This window comes from Microtus oregoni, unplaced genomic scaffold (assembly GCF_018167655.1).
Source record: "Microtus oregoni isolate MIOR12 unplaced genomic scaffold, Mior012 000072F_ref0000427, whole genome shotgun sequence".
In the NCBI taxonomy this organism is placed as follows: Eukaryota; Metazoa; Chordata; class Mammalia; order Rodentia; family Cricetidae; genus Microtus; species Microtus oregoni.
Genome location: NW_024543979.1, coordinates 132,377 through 159,182, shown reverse-complemented (window position 1 = coordinate 159,182; position 26,806 = coordinate 132,377). Strand labels below are relative to the sequence as shown.

At 44.6% G+C, this 26,806-nt stretch overlaps 1 protein-coding gene across 4 annotated transcripts in view; it reads left to right on the top strand.

The window, feature by feature from the left end:
* LOC121440960 (ras-GEF domain-containing family member 1B) overlaps positions 1 to 26,806 on the top strand; it is a 336,592-nt gene that overhangs the window by 275,938 nt on the left and 33,848 nt on the right. For 2 of the 4 annotated variants that reach the window (XM_041642049.1, XM_041642047.1), the window contains exon 1: positions 24,593 to 24,873. The exons of 1 other annotated variant lie outside the window; for it this stretch is intronic. In XM_041642049.1, coding sequence (XP_041497983.1) covers positions 24,649 to 24,873 — 225 coding nt within the window. In that variant the 5' untranslated portion in view covers positions 24,593 to 24,648. Of the gene's footprint in view, positions 1 to 24,592; positions 24,874 to 26,080; positions 26,101 to 26,806 lie in introns of those variants that run through there. One more of the 4 variants, XM_041642051.1, reaches the window with a different exon arrangement.

The following is a 26,806-nucleotide window of genomic DNA, read 5'->3' as shown; positions in this document are numbered from 1 at the left end:
CCTATGGATATCTAAAGTCCACATAGAAAGCAAAAGACAGACTAGCTCTGAACCCCAGCAGCACGCCCATACCTGCTTAGTCTGTGGCTCTGCCTATCTCAGAGTCTGCTGCCTTCCTCTGCTAATCCTCCTACTCTCCCTTCCCAAGATTACCCTTCCCTCTCCCTCCATGAGCGGGGGCCAGCCACCCGATGCCTTCTGTTATATCTACCTGTGTTGACAGAGCTGTTTCTTTACTCACGGTACATCTTGAGCCACCCCCGCCCCCGTGGGCATTCTGTGATCCACAGTAGGAGGCAGCGTGACAAAGAGATGGGTGATGGACCCTGTTCTCATGAACCAGGGAAGACCAGTCCACCAAAATTCCATAGGATAGACCATGTATTGACACTGTACATTGTTATGGAGAAGCTGCGACAATGAGAAGAATTTTGTGACAAGCGTATCCTATGAAAGGAGGGGAGGAAGGGTAGGTAGGGCATGTGGTGAACACCCAAATAGGAAGGAAGGGAATACGAGTAGATAGGGCCCATAGCATGCAGCGGATAGCAGAGCTTTAGTCCTAGGATTCCATCTTAAAAGACTTGATACTCCTATCTCAGCTAGGCTTCTACTGGCCACAGCAAGGAGTCCTTTGTCACCAGAATAAATCATGCTATCATTATCTTGGAGTAAGCGAGGGGAGAGGGAAGGGAGACAAGTCATACTATCATTATCTTGGAATAGAACAATTAAATGCATCGCTTCATAAACATTTAAAGCCCTTACTGGAGAGGTGTTAACTCCTAAAATATAACAGACTTGGGGTTTGAGGGTGCTGTTCTGTGAAAGAGAATTTGCCTAGCAAGCTAGAGTCCGTGGGTTCTACTCTCAGCACAGCAAATAAACACACAAACAACCACATAAAATATAACAAACCTTAAGAATTTTTATTCAGATTTTCTTCAAAAAACCTGACAGCATATTTTATGTCTTCAATGTATTCTTGTTGAAGTACCACGGAAAGGGTATAATCTCACTGGCTGGGAAAATAGTTTCATTAATTAATCTAACAACCATTTAGTGAGCACTTACAATAAGCCAGGCTTCAGTTTCTGAGTGGGGATGTCTCAGTGATCAAGGGGTGAAAATTTGTGGCCACCTGGAACTGGCATTCCACCAAGCACCCGCAGAAGGCAGAGGGAAAGCTGAAAAGCCCAACTGCACATTGACAGCGAAAGCACATCTCATTCCCCACTAAGGCTGACCAGTCTTGGGCTTCAGCACACCAGGAGTCATGGAGGGCTGCTTCAGGGCATGGCAAAAGCATATAGTGGGGAACTTGAGCTGGCTGCACTGTGGTGGGCAAGATGAGCTGGAAAGAGAGCTGGCTGGGTATAGAATGGATGCCCAAGCTTGAGGTGGTGATACCTGCTGGCAATCCCAGCATCTGGGGGCTGAGGCAGAAAGATTGAAAATTCAACGCCATCCTAGGCTAGGTTGTGTGTTCAAGTTTAGCCTAAGATGTGTGGTAACACTATTTTACGGAGAAAAAGGAAGGGATGGGAGAAAGGAGGAAAGGGAGGAAAAGAAGAGGATGGGGAAGTAAGGAAGGAATCAGAGAAAGAGGAAGAGACATCCAGAAAACAATTTCCAGCAGATAGAAAAGTGACCTAAACCAGAACAGCCAGATTCACAGATTCCATGTGTTCAGCCAGACTTTCTTTGTACTGCCAGTTTCCAAATAATGACTCGGAGATTTATTATTAATTATGAATGCTTGCCTGTAGCTTAGGCTTGTTCCCAACTAGCTCTTAGAACTTCCTGTTTCTGTTCATTTACATTCTGCCACTAGGCACAAAGCTCATTACCTCTCCTCCATTCTATAGTGTGAGTCACTCCTTGTTTGGCTGGCTTAATCCTGCAAGTATGCATACCTCAGATTCTTTCCCAGTCTCTCTCTCTCTCTCTCCCTCTCTCCCTCTCTCTCTGTCTCTCCCCCTCTCTCCCTCTCTCCCTCTCTCTCTCCTCTCTCTTTCTGGAAGTTACAAGTCCCACCTATTTTCTCCTAGCTAGCTATTGACTATTCAGCTCTTTTTTAAACCAATCAGAAGGGACCTTAGGCAGAGACTCATCTTCACAGTGCACAAAAAGATTATCCCACAACAGATGTGAGGGCTGGCAGGAAAGGAGAACCCTGTGTGTTGCCCTAGAGACCCAAGGAGAAGAGAAAGGCAAAGCAAGAGCAGCCTCATCTCTGGGACTGGCAGGCATTAGCTTAGACAGTTAGCCCAAACAGGCTCTGGCGTCAGGTGATCCCTCCCATCAAGTGACATTGAACCACTGAGGAGCTTCTAATGAGTTGTTTGACCTCTGAGAGCTTTAAGGACCCCATCTGTAAAAGTGACCAGCCCAACCTTCAGTATAAATGAGACAATAAGCCCAGGTGACTGGCTTGAGAGTTGGTGGCTTTTTATTGTCATGATTAGGGCCATGTGGATGATGAACTGGTTTGGGGTATGCCTCTGAAGCCGAACATCTAAAGAGTGGTGTTAAGTCACAAAGATGGGGCCTCAAGTAAACCCCATAGGAACCAATGTTGTCTCACCCACTGAGTGACCAAAGGAGGTGGTGACGGGACAGTGAGTGAGAGGAGCTTTACACAGGCTCCTCTACGGATGAATACTAAGAATATGGAGCCATTAGTTTCTTGACTGTTTAGTACTCTAAGCATTTGCTTAGACAAGAGTTATACAGCCCAGCCTACATGTCCCCTTGGCCCCAGATCCAGAGCTAACTGGCACCTGATTTGTTCAGCACACAGTCCCCTTCTTAGTTCCTGTGAATACCCATACCCACTGGCTGCTGGTCTGGACTCTGTTGTGGTCCTGACAGTGTTGCCTCTGAAGGGCCAGCATTGCCCCAAACAGCCGTTCAGAGACTTTAGTGGATTGCAGCTCTGGCTTCAGCAGTAGGCTTCCACCAGGCTTATCGAGGCCACAGACACTCCTGCAGCCCCAGGAACATGACTACTGTCCTTTCAGGTTTACTATGCCTTGTTGCTGGCAGTTTGGACCCAGCTGCTCCCTGGGGCTGGAACTGAATGTAACTGAAACATGCCAACACCGGGTTAAGATGCTGGTTCAAATTATGACACAGCTCCTAATAACCCGTGTGATCTGGGGGAAAGTGTTGTGTTCTTTTTGAGCAACTTTCTCTTTTTCATTTGCAATCCTGACACAGTGACCCCAGGCCCAGATCAAACAAGAACACAAAGGTAGTTAGCAAAAGGAATGCCAGTTATCCTGTGCACGGGCAGCTAGCCTATCCTCGTGGTGATAAATGGAGAAGTATGGACTGGGGCCCCAGGAGGTGTGCAGAGAGCCAGGAGTCACAGAGTCTCGCTGGCCCAGTGGTTACAGATGACCTTGAACTTCTAGAAAGGCCATTTTAATTCTTTTGTTTCCCTCCTGCAGTCACACTGAGTCATTTTCGACTCAAGAAAACTTCCCACTCAGGCAGGGCTCTGCCTCTCTATTTTGATGTTAATTTTAGCATTACCTGGGTGGATTACAAGTTTCTGCTTCCAAATAAACCCTCTTTAGAACAGAAGTGAGGCAGCCCCGTGACTCACTTAATGGTTTAATACCTTGCCTGTGAATAGCTTCACCATTCCTCGGTGAACAGATTGTAGCAACAAAGGCTGCCCGGGTATTCTCCCTTAATCATTTTCTGAACATCCTCGATCTGACACATTTGTCTTAAAAAAAAAAAAATCCTTGGCACTTGCCAGCTCGAGTGTGTGGGACGAATGTGATATTATCAGAAGAAAGTCTGATGCAAATGTTCCGGGTGCAAGTTAGGGGAGCCTGACTTTGCCTCTTTCTAAACCAACTCCTTTAAGATCATCCCACAAAACGGCAACGTGCCCCATCATCCCACTGCCTCTGAAGCAGGCATTTTCGTGTTTTCCTTTTCTTCTCCTTTAATGTCCAATCTGGTCTGCCTAAGGAGACACCAAAATGCCAACGCAGCCAAGCGAGTAATCGACATTTACCACGGGCTCTGCTCCGTCTTCCAAGCAGAAGGACAGCGGAGTTTGAATGGGTGGGGGTCCCTTTGCTTGTGGCTCCGTGCAGCAGGCCTGCCATGCATTACCATTCCAGCCCTTAAACCTGTGCCAGACTGTTAATGTCTTAATGCTTATTCAAGTGTCAGAGAGTGCTGGCAGATGTCAGAGAGAATGGGGGGCTGTCAATAAGGAAATTACTTACATTCACAGGGTGATGGCGGCAGTCTGTCAGGTAGCATTTGAGAAGGCGTCAAGCTGGAGGGAGGAAGCGGAGAAGAAAAGGGGATGACAGCAAACAGCCCTGGGGGAGGGGCCCCTTCTCAGAAAAACTGTTTGGAGACATTTTTCCTGTTTTTATTTCTCGAACTAAATCTAGGTACGGCAGCCACAGGGCACACAATAAACAAGAAGGTGTTTTCTATCCCTGAGAAAGAATGAGCACAGGGCGGCAAGGGGCCTTTGTTTCTTGACATCAGTCAAATAATCTAAGTTGTTTTCCTGAGGAAGAAGCAGGCATGGGTTTCCTGGAACACATCGGTTTTCCATATTTTATGTATTTTATTCAATAGCGGCTTCCCATAGCAACTGTAGTCTAGGAGTGGTGAAAAGCTGTATTGATGAGGTGCACATGGGAATCCATCATTTTAAAAGTCATTTGGTGTGCCAGAGAGAGGGAATGGCATCCCCCTTGCTGTGCAGGTTTAAGGTTAAGTTGGACTGAAGGGTGTACATCTGTTTGTCCTTGCCTTTGTGTGACTGAAGAAATCTGTCTGTCCTCGCCTCTGTGTGATGCCAGGCGTCTGTCTGTCCTTGCCTGCATGGTACACTTTTGGAGATGTTCCTGTTGGAGCTGAGCTGCAATTAGAAGCTTTCAATTCCGAGTTCCCACGCTCATGCTCTCACCAGGGTCCTTATGTCCACAGAATCTCCCTTCTCCCTATTGCTTCTTGTCTAGGTCTCTCTCCTTAACTCCCTCCTCTCTTCATTCTGTCCACTTCTCAAGTCTCTCCCTCAGATCTTTATATGTGGGCTTGGTTTTTGGAGACAAAGTCTTCTTAAATAGTTTAGGCTAGCCTTAAATCACAACCTTTTTGACTGAATCTCCTAAATGTTAGAGTTCTAGGCCCATGCCGACATACTTAGCCTATCACATTGTTTACTGGTTCGTATAGGCCCTACCCGTTCCTCCACTGTATGCAGTACCTATGTGTACGGGAGGGGAGGGGCCTACCCTGCTGTTGTCATTAACCAGCAGCTACAGTGAATGAACGGGCTTCAAGATGAACGATTGAGCCCTGAAGAATCCATCTGGAAACTTGAGGTCTGCTGTTTGCTTCTTTTGATGAGAAAACAAAACAAAACAAAACAAAACAAAACAAAAAAACCCAAAAAAACAATACTGATGTGGGATTCCCCTCTGTATGCTGTGAATATGTTTTATTGCCATTGGTTAATAAAGGAGCTGCTTTCGGCCAATGGATTAACAGAATATAGCCAGGCTGGAAAAGATATATAGAGTAGGTGGAGTCAGAGAGAAAGCTAGGTAGCTGCCACAGGAGACAGATGCCAGACGCTGGACAGACGATAGGCCACAACCACATGATGATACAGAGGATAATGGAAATAGGTTAATTTAAGATGTAAGAATTAGCTAGAAATATGCATAAACTAATAGGCCAAGCAATGTTGTAATTAATGCAGCTTCTGTGAGATTATTTTGGGTCTGGATGCTTGGGAAGCGAACAAGCAGCCTCTGCCAACATACCACTACATCCACTACCAACAAAGCCAACTGCATTTTGGGGGAACATGGATGGCACGTTTGTGGTTACCACTGGCCTCCAGAAGCTGTCTGCACTCAGTGTCCCACATCTCCAGCTCTAATGTAAGCTCCCTCTCATGTTTTATAATTTTTCCTAGAGGGAATCAGGCAGAGGAAGTTGGACACTTTTTTTTACAAACTAGTCAAAGAAAAGGACTAGAGGTGCCCCAGCATTGCGGCAGAAAGCAGGGTAGTTGTTCACAGAATTCCTGGAAGATGCTGCTGGCCTGGCCTGGTGCTGTGGAGACAAACCTGGAGGTTAAAGGAAGAGTGTAGCTAAAGTCTATATTAACCTGGACAAAGAGGCTCCTTCCCAGATTTCACCGGGCCTCACACTACATAGCCCCACCCTGACCCCTCCCAGAAGGTGAAGGGGCAGAGCTGGTGATTTGGATGTGCATGTTTGTATGGCCTAGCTGCTGGTCTGCCCATGTAGCCAGGGTTGCCAGAGCTCAGCCCTCAATCGGGTTAGCTCCAGTCATGGATGGAGCCTGCAGGGAGCTTTTGAAGTAGCCTTCCAAGCTTTGAAGTGCTCTCCTGAAGGGCACGTAAGCACACTTCTGCCAAGAAAATACAGCAGGATGAACCCTCCCAGACAGATCCCTCCTGAGACCCTCACGGTTCAGGAGAGAGTCCGTTTCTGTGAGGGCAGACTCATTGGGCTGCCTGCATCCTCCTCTTTCTCTCTAAGATGAAACCGCAAGCCACCAAGTTAAAACCCTGAAACTGGCTTTGCAGTATCTCTTGACCCTCTAGCTAAGAGTTCCTCGTGGCTCCTGCACTGCCCTTGAACACCCTGGGACAGTCCACCTCACTGGTCTTTGCCCACTGCACTTTGGTATTAAAGTCTGGGTAGAAGCTGGTGCAGTCTCGGATCTGTGCTCGGAGAAATGCTGAAAAGAACAGAAAGACCATGCAACAGAGGGCAACACCATGACAGAATCCCGGAGATGTCGGGGAAAATGTTAACAAGGCACTGGATTCCCCATAGGTAATTATTTCCAGATTGCTTACTTGTGATATGCGACTCTTTTACTGAATAACTCCATTAAAAGGATAAATCCATCGACTCAGCATACTTTTCACAGCAGGAAAATCCGTAGCATTTCTGAAAGACTTCCCTTACTTGCTCCATTCATAATGTCTGACTGTTGTCGTTTTAAAACTTTTACCCAGTTTTCTGCTGGACAGGGGTCATAGCAATGGGAAAAACAGCCGCCGTCATGAGCTGTCTTTTCTGGCGCTGGAATCCTGGAATGCCTTCTAGCGTCTGTTATCTTCACAGTGACTCGGACTCAGTCCTTTGACCCTATTTTTCTCATGGGGAATTGAGATTTTGAAATACTAAAGAATGTAAGAGGAGCCTTGCTGAGTAATCCCAGGTCAAAGGTCACTTCGGGACTTACTGCTCTCTGCTAGGCCATGTACCTATTTAAATGCCTTTATTATCTTCTGTTGTAGTCAGTTTTTATTTTATGTGTATGGGTCTTTTGCCTGCTTGTGTGTTTGTGCACCCCTTGTATACCTGGTTCCCACATGAAAAGGGTACCTGATCCTTTGGGAGTGGAGTTACAAATGGTTGTGAGCCATCATATAGGTGCTGAGAATTAAACCTTGGTCTTCATCAACCAGTGTTCTCAACCTCTGAGCCTCTCTCCACCGCTCTCCTTCATTGTAACACCCTGTATCTTTCCTTAAAGTACTTATGAGCATGTATGATTTTATGTTTACTTGTGTAATAGCTGTAATAGCTCAAGTATGTCACCCTCATAGAATCTAAGTCCAAGAATCCCAGAAATCATGTCTATTTTTGCTAATATTAAGACTGGTACATAACAGGAGTATAATACATAAAAATATAGCAATGGAATGCATAATAGATGAGTAATGGAATGACTTAATAAAGAGATAAATGAATGCTTTTCTGTCTAACTCTAGAATTTCAGAGTTTTAAGCTAGGCAGCAAAATTGCTTTTGAAGTTAAGCCGTAGGTGAGAGGAGCTGAGAAGCGCAATGCAGAGATGTTCCACCCAAGCTGCCCGTTTGAATCCCAGCCACATCACTCTTAGCTGTTTGAATATGTTACTTAACTTCTCCACGTCTCAATCTCTTTGTTTTCAAAGTGGAGTTAACAGTAAAGATCACCTCACACCGTTGGGAGGATTGACAGCATGCCCATCCCTTCTCTCAAAATGTTGCACAAAACTTAGACTTCTGTTGGATCTCATCATCCCGCAGAAGCAGTCTCAGTGCAGAGAAATAGGTGCTCCTGGCTCATCTCACCCACACGCTGTTCTGTTACTATGTGGCAGTGCTTTGAAGCAACCCAGAGCCCGGTTCTGGTCCTTCTGATAGGAGCATCCTGAAGGTCCATCATAAAGTAGAACCCAACTCCAGATCATCTCCCAGAAAGAAAACCCTTCGCAATCAGTCCATCTTGATAGCTGTATTTTTTTTTTACCCTCAATGTTCAGAAAAGAAAACCATCAGCAAAATGAATTAGTTTTTAATCTTCAAACATGCATTTTTAGTTGCCCCTTAACTATTTTTAAATTCTCTTTCCATTGGGCCACATCGTCTGCAACCTTTATCAATGACTATGTTACGAGACAGAGTGGTCATGCAGTTTCACATTGTCTCAGGGATCGTCAAGGCTCTGGAGACAATCAGCCTTCACTTGTTTCCCTAACTAGAAAATGGAGGAGACATTAGTCCCATCCGTGATGGTTAAATGAGATAGACCCCAGTGTCCAACAACCCTGGTGGATCACAGTCACTTAGTGCTAGCTTACTACAACATTCGCTCCTTACCGCTGCTCTGTATACTGTCCCTGTCAGGCCAGGACCAACCTAACATGCCACTGTCCTTTGTGCCTTCTCTCTACTCCAGTGTTTTTCTGTCCCTCTGGGGACAGCGTCCTTAGCGACCCTCCCTTCTCTTTCCTCACACGTCCCATGAATTCTCTAGGCTTAGGTAACGGAAGCTGATTAAACCATCTGGATGGGAGTTTGTCTTCCCTTGTGCTTCTGACTAGTTTTGGGTTTAGTCAAGGTTTGTTTGGTTTTGACCTTTTAAGTTTCCTTCCCTCATTTCCCAGGACCGCATTCTTCCTCCACCTTGTCTGGTGATCAATGCCTTTGCCGTAATTACAGTAGTATGAGAACTATTTTCAATGCACACTTTCAAAAATCTGTCAAGTCGTCGCTATTGGTCACCATATGAGAAATACAATGCATTCCGATGAGGTACCATCCCGCCTTTTCCAGTTAAGAACCCGAGTGAAGATGCAGGGAGGATAACCAACCAGAGACCTGTAGTCTGCCAGACTCCTAAGACACACTTGTATGTACTGCACTTGGTGAAGGGCAATATTTTATTTTTAGATTATACATACAGAAGATAAGTCCTAACCTAGAGTAGTAGATGCTGAGAGGCCAAGGTGTCAATCATAATTTCTTCTGATTTTATTGGTTTATCTTGGAAGAATCCTTTTTTTCTTACAAAGAATTTCTCTCCCCATCTAGTCTCATGCTTCAGAAGATAAAGAATTCTCTTCACGTCGACACCCTTGTTTCCATGTGAGGGGGGATCTCTAGGATCAGAGATATTGAGCTGCATGCATGTATAAACAGTGAAATGTTAGATGAAGCAGAAGAACCCAATTCAAGGCTGGAAAAATCATGAGACGTTTCTTCTGAGCCATTTTTAGGCCTGGGAATGAGAAATATGCAGTTTCACTTTCATTTTTAGTGAAACCAGAGAGGGATAGAAGTAATTTCTAGGATCCTCCAACAGGAATAAGGGCAGCAAGAGTATCTGGAATACATTTTATTTAAAAAAAAATATGTTCCCAAGAACATCCAATAATACTTCAAAAAACCTGAAAATTTGAATGTGTGCTTTACACAGTTCAAACAGGATACGCTGTGAAAGGTACCCTGTGAAGATTTCCCCTCTGTTTCTCTTCCTCTTACAGCCTTACTTCTCCAGACAGCCACTTAGCAGTTCCTTCTTTACCTACCCAAGGGGCTTTTTACGTATAGACAAATCCAGTGCAGACACTTCTTCCTTCCTGTTCCTTTCTCTCATGGCTATTATGGAATACCATCCCCAATGTCTTACTCTGAGGCTCCATCCATACCCAAAAGGTGCCTGTTGCTATGGGCATCTCAGAAGGTTCTGGCCAGTTCTGTGTTAATGACATTTATCTTTTTTCCTTAGAGAATAAGTAAGTTTGTCCAAATGTTATTCATAAGTCAAGAGGAGCAAAGCTAGGGAATCTTGATCCTTGGAATTTCTTAACAGACATGTGCCTCCATCAGGCGTGGGACCGGACACTGGTAGCTTCAGTGCTAGGAGGCTGAGGCAGGAGGGTCAAGAGTTTCAGGTCAGCCTGATCTACAAAGTAAGTTCCAGAACATCTTGAACTGCATTGTTAGATCCTGTCTGAAAAAACAAACAAGCAAAACAGAAAAAGGGGGGGGGGGCACCCTTGCCAACCTTTCACGGTAGAGTAGATGTTGCCAATCTCAGGAGTAAACAGTATGTTTTGAGTTTACTATTTTTCTATTATGAACAAGAGTGAGCATTTTTTCTTCTGTGTGAGTCATTTAGAACCAAAGGGTAGTTTTAGTGTTTCACGGACTTCCTGTTGGGCTATTGATGGTTTTCACTTAGTTTGGTTTCTAAGCAAGTGTGTTAGCTGCTTCCTGAATTAATCCTGACACAGGTTTCTTTATGGGGGTGATGGCTACCCCTACCTTATTTGAATTGATTTCTGTTTGTGGCAAGCACTGACAAGTCAGACAGTTGTTTATTCTCTTGTAAGACTTGGTTCAAGTTGAGTCTGAACACATCCAGGGTCCGTCCCAGCAGCTTTCTTCCCCATGGTTGGAATTTTTTCTTTTTAGTATGTTTGGGGTAAACAGCGACAACTGAGGCAAATCCCAGTTTTGCTCCCCCTCAAGCCCGTTGGCTTCATAGCAAGCCATTTGGTAAGAAGAAAAAGTCAGAACATGGACGAAAGCTGAAGCCATCTATGTGCTGAAATTCACATCTTGTTAAGAAGTAGTTATGAGTCAGGCACTCTTCTCAACACTAAGAATGCGTGGTAGTAAACAAGAAAAACAGAACATTGACTTTGCGGCATCCAAACCACGCCTCGTCTTGAGTTACACATGAGAATGCCCTGGGAAGATTCATTATCCCTTTGTTCAAGCATAGAGGTGTTATTCAGGCACAAATATTTTTTAAAACTCTGTGGAGGGCTCTAAGTGAAGCCACCGTTGAAAACCACTGGTCTGGTCATACCTTAGAGAAAGCCAGGAAGCCGCAGCGTGTTGGGAAGAGGAAGTGGTCATGGAAAGTTTGATTAGGTTGAGTATGAACTACTACGTAATATTGACTTTAAAGAAGCATCCTCACCATGATGTTCAAGTTAAAAGCAATAAAACCAAAGATTGACATTCAGATATATAGGGAATATAGAGGTTAGATGAGCAATTAAAAATCACTTACAGACAAATATCAGGCAAATACAGAAAATGGTGCTTTCTCTAGGACAAATTGTCTAGTTTCTTAAAGAGGCTTAAAATATTCTTGGGGATAATTTTGAGACTCATTTAGGAAATCTAAATATGCAGTAGAAATTAGATTATAGGGATATTGTTGGATACTTTTCAGGGATTCTGGAATGTACTATATTATACTGTATACAATAAAATCCTTATTTTAGGAGATGATACAAACAAATGTATTTTAGGGGTAATAATACTCAAATATTTAAATAGTTCTTCGACAACACAAAATGAAGTTATACAGAATAAGAAGATCCACAGTCACACTTGTTTCTTCTTTTCTATTTTGTTTTGGTTTTAGATAGGAGCTCATTGTATAAGCCAGGCTGGCTTGAATTCATAATGATCTATTGTCTTGTGCCTCAGCCTCCCAAATGCTGAGGTTACAAGTGGGCATCATCATGCCTGGCTCGTCACACATAAAAAAGGAGATGTGTGTGTGTGTGTGTGTGTGTGTGTGTGTGTAGCTTTTTGAAATAGTCTCAGCTGCTTAGTGGCCTTGAACTCTTTATGTAACCAAGGTTAGCCTTGAACTCCCAATATTCCTGTACCTGCCTCTGACATGTTGGGATCACCTGACTTTTAAAGGAATCAGGGAGAGACTGAGGTATGAGGCATGAAAGAGACTGCTGGATAATTTTGGTAATTATATTTAATTAACTACTATTTATTGAATTCTATTTTCCAGAGTTTGCGCCCATGACTGGATGCATCATTTAACTTCATTTCCAAAACAAGCATTAGTTTAGTCTTAGACATGGTGTCGGGCATGGGGGGTGGGGGGGTTGGTCTTAGACACGCCACTGAGAGTAGCCGAGAGGACTCTCTGCGCTGGGGTTTTATGCAGGTTCTTTCTCTTTCCATGGTGGGTGATCTCTGTCATTGTGCAACGTTGTCTGCCCCAGACTTCATAACCACTTGTGAAGGAATGGAAAGGACTTAGTTTTCTGTTTCCCTTGAGCTGTAGCACTTACTTGAAAGCGGGCCATTGTTTATGTGTCTGTTTTACACAAAGTGCATGCTCTCTGGAGTAAGGTCCATTGGGTCCATAAGTAAAACTTTGTTCATCTTCAGTTTCCACTTCAGTGATGGTGGAGATAATGGTAGGCATGTATATGATTTTTATAAGATTAAGAATATTTATCAGGAGACCATGGAACAAAAATGATCATAAATGTTAACTGTGTCCCCTACCTTTTGTTGCATTTAACTTGGATGTCCCCAAAGGACCCTAGTTTATACCAAAAACAAAAACAAAAAAACCCTTAAGTTAAAATGATTGCATTGTTGGGTCCTGCAAGCATTCCCGTGGCTGTCAACTTGGCACCAGGCATTAAGACATCAAATCCCTAAAATCTACTAATATTGCACAACTAATGTACAGAAAGTTGCTAGTGTTAACCATTATGATTTATTAGTTTGTGCCAGCTATTTAAAGATTTTATGTAGGAACTGAAGATTAAGGTGTTGTCAGTATATTTCCGAAGCCAAGTAAAGGGTCTGGACAGATGGCCTGGCAGTTAAGACCAGTGGTTGCTCTCACAGAGGACCTGAGTCCAGTTTCTAGCACCCACAAAGTGGCTCCCAACTGCCTGTGACTTTAGCTCCAGGGATCTGCCACTCTGCCTTGTTACCTGATGATACCTGCACACGCTTACACAGAAATGAAAACTAAGTGTACTAAAAATAAAAGAAATATCAGCTGTTAATAACCCATCTGAGGGCTCTGAAGCTTCATCCTGTATGCGTAGAAGTGTATGAAGAAAGCCACAGGGAGAGGAAAGCGTAGGCTGATTCTTTCCTGCTCAGGTAAGGAATCCATCATTTGGGCTAGTATGTATAGAAAAGTGTAAATAATAAACCTGAGGACTCAGATTATTAAACATAGCAAACCATTGTCCCTTGAAAGCAAAGAAACAACTCCTTTTCCGATCCCTTGGGGTGTGCGAGACTGTGACCTTGATTGAAGTAAATTATGTGTGTCTGTTGGTGGGGAGAAATGAAGGGGTTGACAGTTCTCTCATCTCACATTAGACAAGGGAAAGGAGAGGCTCTCCTGAGTGAAACACAAAGGCCAGAGCCTCCTCCTGAGGTAGGCAACTGACCAAAGAAAGGGGGTGTGGTCAGCAGGGAGAAAGTGATAGGCAGTCATGACGGGAGGAAGAGGAGAAATTCCCTAATGCAAACAATGAAATTGCCAGCCTGCAGCAACTCTGTGCCTTAACATTGGTCTTTCTGCCTTAGATTCAGATCATGACACACAGGGCTTAAAACAGAAACAGATCTCACCTCGGCTCAGGTAGCAGAGCGCTTCCCACGGGCTTCCCACGTGGGCACCAAGCAAAGGCAGAGGCTTACAGTCTCTCTTTGAACCAGCAGGTATAGTCTGGCCCAGATACCGCTAGCCTGAAGCCTACGGCGGAGCCATGGTCCATTTGATCTATAATTACATCAGGCTATGGATAGGCTGGGGAGAAGAGAAGGAAGTATTCAGGGAAAGTGGATGGAAGGCCTGAACATAATACATAAAAAAGCAGTAATGTTTTCATGCGCGTGTTTACTAATTAAGCATTGGGTACCTGCTGTATGCCAAGTATTTTGTTATCAGAACAGGGTGCAGACAAGGCCATTGTCAGCTTGTGCCTTTTCCAATTATTCTGTTGAAATTCTCTCTTTAGCTCTCTCTCTCTCCCTTTCCTTCACTTTCCCTCTCCCTCCTTTTCTTCCTCTTTCTCCCTCTCTCCTCTCCCTTCTCCTCCCCTTTCTCTACTCCCCCCCCTCACTTCCTCTATATCAGGCGGGTCTTGAGTTGTTTTCTCTGTATATGGTATGTCCTTGAACTTCTGATCCTTCTGTGTTCCAGTTTGTGAGTCCCTGGGATAAAATCAAATTCTTTCTCCATGCTGGGCAAGCAGCCTGCCAACAGGGCTACATTTCCAACCTGAGACTTTCACTCAGTCTCATTCTAATAGCAGATACAAAAATAGACATATAATTTTAGAGAGAGCATTAACATCCTCCAGAGATCCTGAAGTGCTTTTCATACTTAAAAACGAAGTGGGATGGCCCTCCCCTGACAAAATCCACCGCTAACACCTTCTCATCCTTCAGGTCTGAAAGCCAAGCAGCCTTCATTCCCAGCCTCCTCCAAGTGGGTCCCCATGAGAAGTACATCTCTGTCTCAGGCATGGGCATCTCTTTAAGGACTGATAATTTAGAAAAGACCCATTGCCTTCTGGGGTGGTCATTTCATGATGGTAGTCACTTTCTCTGCTTTCTCCTCAATGGTTTTGGTTAATGCCTTCTCCAGGGCCTGGCCTGCAGAAAACTTTTAGAAATGTCTGGAATTTAGGTGATCAACCACCCCCTGTTGAACCCATTCCTGAAGGTTTTTTTCTGAAGATTTGCTTTAAAACATTTGGGATTAGTGCCGGGGAGATGGCTCAGGAGGTAATGGCACCTGCCTCTAGTCTGGCAAACCCAGGTTGATCCCTAGAGCTCAGGAGGTGGGAGGAAAGAACCAAGTCCTACAAATGATGTCACATGAGAACCAAGTCACATGGGTTCCTCCACCCCATACACAAAATTAAGAAAAAGTGGTTTTGTTTTATTTTTCTAAGATATGAAATTCAGTATTAAACCTGGCTGGTCCCAGGCCAAGCAGGACAGTTAGTTGCCTGAGTGGCATGCAAATGCGTTGACTGAAGGGTTAATGTCACAAAACACTGTCTGTCACAGAAATTGAATATTAAGTCTGTTTTAACCAGACTAAAGCAGGGATGTTACCATGCCTTGGTTGGTACACTATGTTCTAGTCATTGCCTGTCATGAAGATCTGAGCTGTTACATTAACATTCAGAAAAATGCCTCACCTCTGTCTAGCATTTCACAAGGCAAGTTAACTGACTAGAGTGTCAATAATGTGGAGGGTAGGAATATTGCAGATCCATAGCCAAGTTACCTTGGGTTATCCTAGCTCCTACGTGGCAGCTTGTTGCCGATCTTTGTGTTTGACCAACAGCTTGCAACTGTTAGGTAAATTGTTTTGGATTAGCTTCCAGCAACCCAAAGCTAATAGTCTCATCAGATAGCACTAAGATCTATGGTTCCATGTCTATGCCCCAGTGTCTTAAAAAGGTGTTTTGATTTATGATTTACTTTGTTCTGATACTATAAAAACTCTACCGAACTATTAGCACATTGAAACAGGATGTTTATATTTACTTAAATTTACATTCCTGGATTATTGTTGCTTATATTTGGCTCAAAAGAAATTATCAATCAAATCCTCTGAGGCGAGAGCTATGGTTTTGTTTTTGCTTTTTGCTGTTTTGCGTTGCTGGGGCCTGAAGGAAAAGGGAAAGCACATTCCTAGGAACAGATCGGAGTATCCGTGAACACCAGTGTCACTATGCAGAAATGGGCCCTGAACAAAGCTGCACCCTCTCTCTCTGACACCAGCGGGGCTGGAGCAAGTCTGCCATTCTTGGGCCTTGTCAAGCCACTCAGTTATCATAGTCTTAGTCTGACAACTATGTGTGCAGTTCAGTTGGCAGAGGGCTTACCTAGCACGTTTAAAACATTGGGCTGCATAAACTGGGCATGGTGGCACACACCTGCAGTCCTGGCACTAGGGAGGTGGAGGCAGGGGGATCAGATGTTTATCGTCAGGCTCTGTAGTGAATTCACAGCCAGCCAGGGTGACATGAAACCTGTCTCAAAATAAAATGCAAGCGAAGAAAACAAACAAACAAAAGCGTAGTCTTCACAGGAAGCCGCCATCTTTCACTTCAGAATGCTGAGAATCTGAAACAATAGCTCTCTGAGCCGGTTGCTTGTGTTTTGCTCAAATCTGGCCAAAGTCCTTTTGAAATACTGCCAAAGTCTCTCCAGGTGAGACAGCGCTGTCTTTTCGTTTGCTCACCGGTTCTCCTGGTTTGTACTGCTTCCCGCCAGAGCTCTCCAGAACAAGTCTTGCTACCCTCTCTGCGAATGCCCCCTCCATGTTATTTTATCCCCCAGAGCATTTCTGCTTAGCAGGCCAGACACTTCCCCTTCCTTGAGACATGGGTGACCGCTCCTCAGTTTGGGATGAAAATGGTTTCATCATTATTGTGGCTTTCAGATCGTATGAGTGTGTGTGTGAGAGAGAGGTGTGGTGGGGGAAGGTGCCAAGGTACACAACCTCAGGGGTAGGTCTTTACCTTGTTTGAAACAGGGTCTCTTGTTTGCTCTTGAGTACACTGTCAGCTGGCCTGAGACCCACTGGCCCATCTCTTCTTTGGAGCAGTGGAGTTACAGATGTGAGTTCCCATGTCAGGCAATACACGGGTTCTGGGGATTCAAACTCAGGTCCTTGTGCTTATGAGACAAGCACTTTATCTGCCTACCCATCTTTGTAGCCTGGCTTCCACAGAAGGGGTGTGGGGCAGTGGTGAGTGGGAGACAGAAAGATAGAGAGGCTGGGGGAGGGGCAGAGAGAAACACACACACATGCACGCACACACGCAAGCACATGCATGCACACACAGAGGGCGAGAACTGTCCTGTAACGTTCATGGAGCTTTTTGGGCCCCTTGACTGTTAGGTTTCTCCCTCCAGTTTGTCGCTCTGTGACAATTTTTAGAGGCTGGCTTTGACAGTTGTTTTGTCTCATCAAGAGAAAGAGCAAAATTCATGTTCATTTTTATTTTGTTGTGTACTCTGAATCAGAAGGTTATGACTAAGTTTAAAGTGAGAGGGGCTAGGGCTAACCAAACATCTATTTAGAGATGTTTTTAAAACACTATGTCCTAGTTCAACTATTTTGGAGGAAAATGGCACTTATTAGTATTATTAGTGGAACATCAAGAAAGTTTGGGTTTATGACTTGTAACAGCTGGTGTTTGACTTTTCAACTGGGGTATTTAGGAAAGGAATTTGTTGTGAGTTTCTAATAAAACAACAAACAGAACATAAGGCAAATATTTTCCTTTTCTGTGGGGCTTTTGTCTAGACTGGGACATTTTGTTTTGTCCTCCCCCATGTATTTCTTGCTGTGAGAGAGAGGTGTTGAGTTCGTACCTCTGTAGAGAAGGCCTGGGCTTCCTCAGATTTTGTTACTTTAATGCTTAGGTGATCTCTTAAATCCCTGAGCCATGGTCCGGCTCAGACAACCTGCCTTTCTATTCTTTTCTTTCTGCCACGGCCATGTCCTTCCAGCCCATCTCCTACCCCAACACCTCTTCTTCGCTCTTACAACAAATCTAAAGTAGAGGCACCGTGCAAGCCATAGGGAGACAGAGCCTCAGCCAGCCTCCATTTTCCTCTCCTTCTTGACCACTCTTTCAGAGACAGCTAATTAGAGACAATTGTGTGGGTAATTGTAGATTCTAAAATTATCACCAGTTAATTCCAGGCCTTGGAAACATTAATCATATGCTAATGGTGTTATGTGGGAGATTTGACTTTCAAGCAGATTTCAGTCAAGAAGCCAAGCTCATCCATGGGCTAGCCATGTGTCACCGTGCCCATCAGAACACAAGAGGCGGCTAATGTGATAAACAAGTGAGGGCCATCACATTCTTTAATAAACTTGCGTCACATAAATTATCATTTTACACAGTGGCACCTGATGCAATTACCCGGACTACTGACAGGTACTTCAACTTAATAAATGTGATCAATCCATAAGTAGAGAAAGTTAAGAGACATTTTTTTAGCTTCATCAGTATATATTGTGTTTAAGTAAATATAGAATTTTAAGTTTATATAGTGTAGCTATATGGAAAAATCCAATTTTGATTATAAATTCTTCCATTTTTAAGGACTTCACAAAATAAAAATGTAAAGTATCTATTTCCTTGCATTCAAATGATCATTATCAGCACACTGTCAAATCTGCTGAAGTCTTTCTGAAAAGAATTGAATTCTACAGATTAAGTTAGAGCCTCATTGGCCCACCATACCCAGACTCAACTGGTCCCAGAGACAGATTTTCTCAGCCATTTGGAGAAAAACTTGACTTCTATGATCACTTCGTGGGAGTGAGTGTGTTTGTGTGTGTGTCTGAGTGAATGTTTGTGAGTGTGTGTGAAATACACTTACCACTGTGCTTTTCCATGCATAACAGCATCTAGATATATTGTGTTTGAATACTGGTTCTACTGATGAGATAATGTTCATCTACAAATCAAAATGAATTTTTGGGTATTGTCACTGATTTAACTTTACAGAACCAGCCAGAAGTCATTGCTTTAGACAAATTGCCTACTTTAGTGGTTCTCAACCTTGTTACTGCTGCGACCCTTTAGTAAGGTTCCTCACATTGTGGAGACCCCAACCATAAAATAATTTTCGTTGTTATTTCATTACTGTAATTTTGCTACTGTTATGAATCATAATGTAAATATTTGATATGCGACCCCTGTTAAAAGGTTGTTTGACCCCCAAGTTGAGAGCCACTGGTCTAATGGATTTAAAAGATGACACAATCTTCTGATTGGCTGCCTGACTCTGTGTGAGAGATGAATCCTCAGGGATGAGTTTTCATAATAACAACAGCAGATGCTAGCTGAAGGAAGCCCTTTGACCACCACAATTTTGTGAGGTCTGACTAATAGAGTGACCAGAAAACAATTACTTTATGGATAAAGATATTAAAGTGTTTATTCTTTCATTGCCTTAAACATTAAGTAAGACCATAATTGACCAGGATTAGCAACATTTAGAGAATTTCACTATGTCAGCAGAATCTAGAGAATTCTACGTTGTCATGTCAACAAGAGTCCTTAGTGTTGACATCTGTTCTCAGTGTTTCATAACAAATTTTGCTTGTATAATGTAAAGGTAGCCCTACAGAATTACCCCTGCAGGGATAATAATTAGCAAGTCAAATCAGGTACTGTTTGAAGTCCTGACTTATTTCCGGGGCTTGGACAAGTGTAACTTTGCTATTATCTTGTTAGCCTTGGAAATATCATTTATTCTCTCTGGGACTCAATTTCTTCATCTCAGAAATGCTTTGATTGGTGGCATGAGGATCGGAAAGATTAGAAGAGTTGATAATTAATATTCCTTCCAGCTCTAAAATTGTCTTATTCTATTATTCATTTTTCTCCCTTCTTCCTTCTTACTCAGTGTTCTAGGACATAGAGTGATAATTAGTTAGAACTGAAGGGACCTTCTAGAAAAATAAGAAAGCTTAATATAAAAGGCGGTAAGTATCTCAAATATAAAACTCTCTTGTCATGCTTGGCCAAGTAGAGCGTTTGATGCAGTCCAGGACACATGAGGCCCTGTCTCAAAATAAAACAACAGAAAGCTATCTTATTCTTAATTCAGAATGAATAACTCATTCAGAAGAAAACAGACAGATCTTGGCAACATAGAAAGCACAAATAAAGAAACACACCTGCTTTTCACCATAATGATTTATACGGTGAAGAATAGCCATACAAATTCAAACACAGTTACCTTCCTGTTCAAAGTGGTGATATGCTGTAATCAAATGACACGTATTTATTAGGTGTTTCTTTGTCAGTGCTGAAAAGTATGCTGTGGTCCATTACATTATCAACAGAGATGCATTGCTCTTGTGATCAGGTCATGTTATATTAGTATTCGTTGTCAGTAGTTAGTCTAAGGAGAGACATTGTCTGTGTCACACATAACTTCTTTCTAACTATGCATTTGAACTGGTAGGTAAGTAAAATGACAACGCTCATCAAAGCAAAAGCAGTAGCATTGCCTTTTGGCGGCTATTGTCTTCAGTAATTTTTAGAATTTTCACACGTCCTTAAAGGAACTGAAAAACTATCATATGTACGGTGGAATTTCCCGTGCAGTTGTTACATTTTTGGAGGAAGTTTTGGGTCTGTGAGCTAAAGAGTGGCAGTGATCACAGCACAAGCGAGGGTATGTGAAAGAACCTTCCGGAAGTTGTCTTCTGTATTCAAGTCCTCCCACTTAGGCGTAAAGTCTTAGCAGGCTGGATAGAATCTTCTCACTGATCTCCTCCCTAAAACAATTAATAGATGGGAAAGAGTTTTGTAAACTGACTCATGCTGATAATGTTTGAAATATTCATTCCAAGGTCATTTGTCTCATCATAGAAATTCCCCCAAAGCAGCAAGACTTAACCTTACAGTCATCAAAGAATTGATGGCACTGGGCAAGGAGTCAGAATCATAAATAAATACATTTTCAGACCCGTCCTTCCCTGTTCTTCTTACCGTGGTCCAAGGATGTGAATGTTTGGAGCCCATTCCCACCTTTGTATTTCCAAGGAATTCCAACATGGCCATCTTCTAAGCTAGACTGGTCACCAACAGGCTTTCCTTTGGTCAAAGTGGGAAGAGGGCACGGAACCAAAGAACGTCAAGTAGTCTTCTTCCCCTTCTGCTGTAGGTCCTCAGACCATCAGGAAAGGGAAGTGATGGAAAACAACACAAAAAATCAAGGAAGGAAATAAGGGATTTTTTCTACGGCCTGGAGCCAAGTGCTCTCCTTGTCCTAAGGCCTTGGCAAAGTAGTCTTCCCATTGCATCCTAATGAGATTGCCCAGTTCAAAGGCAGAGGCCCCAGTAGGCAGGCCTTGTGCTCTCCACTGTCTTGGCCACACAGCTGCAGGGTTTCCTCCTCTATGGGGTCTGGAGGGGTGGGTGTTACATTCTCCTCCTTTCTCAGAAATCTCTTAGTAGTGAAACAGAAAGGACTTTCTTTGATAGGGAGTGGTTCGTCTGTTAAGTACTTTAGGTATCAGAGGGTTTTTTTCCCTTCTTACTTTTTACCTGTTGAAGAAAAACCATCACTTTTGCCTGTCACCAAGAAGCCACTTTGAATACACGACAGGTTAACAAGCTGCAGAGTGATAGCCAGAGATGATTAGATGCAGTGTATCGGCACTTCCTGTGCTCGCTCTTCCTGGCGTTGCTGTACAAAATTTTCATCATCTTTCATCATGACGTAAGACAGGCATTGTAAACCGTCCTTCCTAAGAGCAGGTTTACCCATCTTGGTTTGAAAGCTGGAAGATCAGGCAGTGTCCAGGCTAACTGGAGACTAGCAATGTGGCCTGAACCTTTGTTTCTATCCATTTACAAACTGGAGCTCGGGGTTCACACCTTCAAGGGCCTGGATCCGCATTCCAGAGTGACCAAGAGAACAAATTAGTGAGGGTAGAATAAACACATTCTGAAGATTTACATGATGGTTTCATAAAGCTCTTAAAGATCCCTAACAATTCATAGTATCAGAAGATGCTGTGCGAGCCACCAGGGGGAAAGCGTTGTTCACAACGCTACCCGGTTGTAAAGTCTGTGAGCCACAGTGAAGATAGCCCCAGCTCTGCAATGGTGGCACTTAATATATGAACATAACCAGCAACTGTTTAATTGGACTTCTCAATAGGACAGAGCTTATGCCTAGTGCTATAAACCTAGCCATGAACCCATGTCTGCAGGGGTCATAGACTTTAGAGGAGATTCCACTACAATCATTTTGCTAAATTAATATTGCTTCCAACTGTATGCTAAAATACTTATCCTTACACCATGGATAAGGACAAGTTCTCACCCCCTCATCAGAAAAACTTCTTTTTTTATAGTAGATGAATGCTACTCAACTAATCAAAATGGGGGAGGAAGCGATCATGAGGTTCCCAGCCTCAACTGGAGTGTGTGCAACACAATCCTTACACCTAAGGTCAGCAGGTAAAAGCACTTGCTATGAGGCCGGGTGGCCGTGGCGCACACCTTTAATTCCAGCACTTGGGAGGCAGAGGCGGGCAGATCTCTGTGAATTTGAGGCCAGCCTGATCTACAGGAGCTAGTTTTAGGACAGGCTCAAAGCTACAGAGAAACCTTGTCTCAAAAAACAAACAAACAAAAAACAAAACAACCCCCCCCCAAAAAAAACCCCATTTGCTATGAACTCTGACACTTGAGATCCATCTCTGCAATCCAGAATGGAAAAACTTCCAAAAGTTGTCCTCAGGCCTCCACAGCCATGCTGCGGCATACACACACTGACACACACACACACACACTGACACACACACACACATACACACACACTGGCTCTCTCTCACACACACTGGCTCTCACACACATACACACACATCCTCTAGTAATAAGCAAAATGAAATGAATTATTTAAAAAGGCAGAAGGTGAGCAGAAATGGAGGAAACAGAATGGAAAGGATTGCACAATGACAATTCAGCCTATGTTCTCACGGGATTCCTGCAGCAATAACATCGTTGTTCCCAAAAGGTGGGTTGAAAACTATACTGAATACAGCATTATGTAAGTTGGGATTTTTCTTTGGAAATGAAAGTGGCAAAAAGAAAGGAAGTTGGACTTGTACTGTTCATGACGATACTTGCACTTCTTTTGTGTACCTGAAGTGCAGGAGGCTTAGGAAAAGCAACCTTCCCTACATAGCTACGCAGTCTCCGTGGAGTGGAAATGTAACACGGGCCGCCAGCCTTTAGCGCTATGATGAGGTTCTGCTCTGCAGGGCTTTGTCTCAATCAGCTTGACTACTATTGTTGAGTTTATTAATATTTACATTTTTGTTATATTAATCAGGTGTGTGTGTGTATGTGTGCGTGTGTGTGTGTGTGTGTGTGTGAAGTTGAAGGATTCAGTTCACTCTTTTCACCACGTGACTTCTGGGGATCAAATTCAGGTGGCCAGGTTTGGTAGCAAACACCTCTACCTGCTGGGTCATCTCACTGGCCCTCCAACATCTTTCAGGAGGACACAAATTGATCGCATGGAGTCAAAAGATCCGGAGGAAACTGTGAGGTATAGAAAATATAAGACACAGTTGAAACAAAATTACATACTGTGTTTTGAGCCATCCATCCACCCATCCATCCATCTATCCATCCATCCATCCATCCATCCATCCATTTATTAAGCCAGTACACACTTATCAAGGGCTTATGTGTTGGTCAATTTGCTTACGGTAGAAACAGGGCAGGTAAACGCCCAGCTCTGCTCCCATGGAGCTCACATTTTATCAGGTGAGGGGAGAGACTCCATAATGAGAGTGTGGTTTGCCCTGTGTCCTGTGGTCTGTTTGTTAGCAAACACAGGATGGAAAGCTCAACCATGACTGAGGGCCTGCAGTCCTGCTCATTTGTCCTAATCCATTCCTCTTCACAGCGCAGAGATGCCAGAGGTAAACAAAAGACTCAGAGTTTTGAGAATAAACTGCTGGTCCAGGAGACCCATCTATAGGAGAGCATAGGCTAGAGAGATAGGCAAGCGGACCTGCTAATGATTCTCCAGCCAGAGGACAGGCAATGAACGTTAGGTCAAGGTGGCGCCTTCCACTCCGGGAAGGAGACAGGCAGGGACCTTAGAGCAAGGGCTCTAATAATGCCAATTACAGCCCTACTGGATGGTCCATCAGTATTTATACGTTAACGGAAGCTCTCAAATCCTTCTTTTCTTACCCAGGGTCACAGCGCTGCCAAGTCTCCAGATCTTATACAATTTTCCTCCCACGGATCTCTTCCCCTCACTTCTTCGCTTACCTTTCTATGGCGCCTACAAGGGAAGTTTTGAGTCCCCGCCCCTTTTTTTTTCTAAAATAGTTATCAGGTATCTGATGCTAGCTTTAAGTATGTGGTTACAATGATAAAACAACCTTCACTGAGGACTAGCCTCATGTATTAGAGGAGGAAAGTTCTCACACCTGTAATTTCAGTGACGGGCAGTTTACTTAGGGTTTGCCCTCCAGTAGCCAGTAAGCTTCAGAGGTCTGGGACCAGCAGGTCGCAGCTACCAGTGCGCCCCCAGCGTTTTGCACCGTATCTAGCACCCAGCAAGTACTCGGTTGTTCCTTCCGGATTTGCTACGAAAGTTACACGGACAGTAACCTACAGTTCATAATTATGATCATAGATACTGTACAACGAGTCGAGCCGGTATTTACAGGTAGAGCACACAGGCAAATGAATACACACTCGGGGACACATGACTGCACAAACAGCCGCGGGCAGCGGCACGAAGGAGGAAGCGCACGCCGGAGTGGGGCCAGCCCTGGCTGCTGAGACCCGCTGTGCCAGCAACCCAGCCTCCGAGGGCGGCGTGGGCGGCTATGGCCACAGCGTCACGGGAGTCCCAACCCGAGGGGGCCCGGCAAGTCCCAGAGCGCCCGCTGCAGGGCGGCGTGGGCGGAGAGCGGCGCCACGATTGGCCAGTGAGGATGGGCGTGGCCAGAGGCGGGGGCGGGCCGCCGGCGGCAGGAGGCGGGCATTCAGGAGCAAGGGGGTGTGCGCGACTGCGGCTGGAGTTTCAGTATAAACAAGGACCCCGACTGGATCGGCGGGTTTTTCCTTTCTTCTGCGTTCGGTCCTTCCTGGTCCTGAGCTCGCCTTTGGGGGCGCCGCGGTACAGCAGCCAGGAGGCGGAGGCCCGGGGCCGTGTGCGGGTAGGTGCTCCGCGGGCCCCCACGGCGGGATGGAGGGAGCGGGCTGCACGGAGCCCCGGGGCTGCGTGGATGCTGCTCCCGGACCCAGCTAGCTGCCCAGTGCACCCGGCGTGGCTCGAGGTCCCCGGTTAGCGAGCGCCGGCGGAGCCAGGGACCTAGGAGTTCCCGCGCCCGCTGCTTTCGTACCGGAGGCTGCCGCGGTCCCAACAGGTGCGGAGCTGAGCGCCGGGGACCCGGGGATCCGTGGACCCAGTGCTGCGCCTCGCCCCAGTGCCCAGGCAGGCCTTCTGTTTAGAGATCTTGTTAGATCTTGAGGGTTTGTCTGAGTTGGAGTGGCATTCATCCTTTTTTGCTTTCCTTCTAAGCTTCCTGTGCACACCTAGGTTGTTTCCATATACTTTGGGCTAGTTTCCTGGGGTGTTTGTGAGTGTACCGACTGTTGTTTATTTTTGTTGCTGATTCCTTATAATCTAAGGTCTGACTTGTAGAAACAGACAGGGAAATAGAAGTCTTGTGTTTCCCTGACTCTTATGCAAACTTGAACAAGTAGCCTGGTTTTTTGTTTGTTTGTTTGTCTTGTTTTGCGTTTGCCTTTGGACCAGATGAGTTGCCTTCGGACACTAGCCTGGGTTATACTAACGTGGTTTAGGGTACCTGGAAGCTTCGTGGGCTGACAGCGTGAGGGAGGCGCCTCTTTATTGGAGAGCCCTGAGAGCAACTTCTGGACTCTACTAGAGAAAAGGGCAAATGGGAAAACAGAGGTGTGCGCGCCTCTGTGTGTGTGGTAGATTTGACTATTGCTTGCCACCATTCAAATTGATGCAGTTCAGGCAAAGCAAAACACCGTGGCTAAGCCCTCTGATAGATAGTGCGGGGAGATGGGGGTGGACCGGTGTGGTAAACAGCGCCAGAAGAGCATCTAGGCTGCAGTTTTCTCTTCTGAATGTAAATGTACCACTTTGCAGATGAATTTGCGGGGTCTGGTGCATATGAATAAATATGCACGCATACTTGTGTATGTATGTTTGGGTGAACGCGTCTCCAAGGAGTCCTTCGTCAGCAGCGCCATGTGACAATGGTCAGGAACTGCTGGTGTGCGTAGATCTATATTTAGCCCTGATGGTGTCTCACAGGGAGGACGGGTCTCGAGCCCGGAGGATAAAGCGGGAAGAGGCTAGGGATCAGGGTACCGAGCTCCTGGCTGTTGTCGGGCCCAGTCAGACTCAGGTGGGTAAATAATTATTCTTTCGTCCTGAGCACAGTAGCTGGAACGTGGCCTGTGGTGACCGTGCCTTAATCTGCGCATAGTTGTGACCAGGGTGGTCAGCCTATGCAAAGAGGATTAAAAACCAAGATAGTGTGTAGCCGATTTGAGGATGCAGGAGGAGATTACTGGTAATGTGGCATTCAAAGCACAAGGAGAACTGATTTTTTTAAGGATTTTTTTTTTTGACTGTTGAGGATATATAGAAGAAAAATGACAACCCCAGTTAAATAGTATTATTCATTAATGACATTTTTATTTGGGGCAGGGAGCAATGTTTGAGTCACTGAGGACCCAGGGCACTTTTGACAGAAGTCAGCGGTCACAAACAGTGCTGGCTGCTTTATCCCTTTCAAGTAGACTTGCTGACAGGCATGAGATACCATCAACCTCTGGTGAGCAAGTCACTTCCCTGTGTCAGTCAATCCTTTGTTTTCCTAGAGGTGCCAGCCCTTCTGGATACCAAGAATACTGGCCTTGGACTTGAGGCCTGTTTGGTTCTTAGAATTTATTTCAGCTTTTCCCCATAGCATGAGCTACACTATACATGGTGTCTGTGTACCACATGCTGTGTCCTGCCTGGTGGAAAAGAGAATCAACAGAATGTATCCGCATTGTCTTTTTCCTAACCTTAGCATCTAATCTATTTTAAGTATATGTAACTAAATA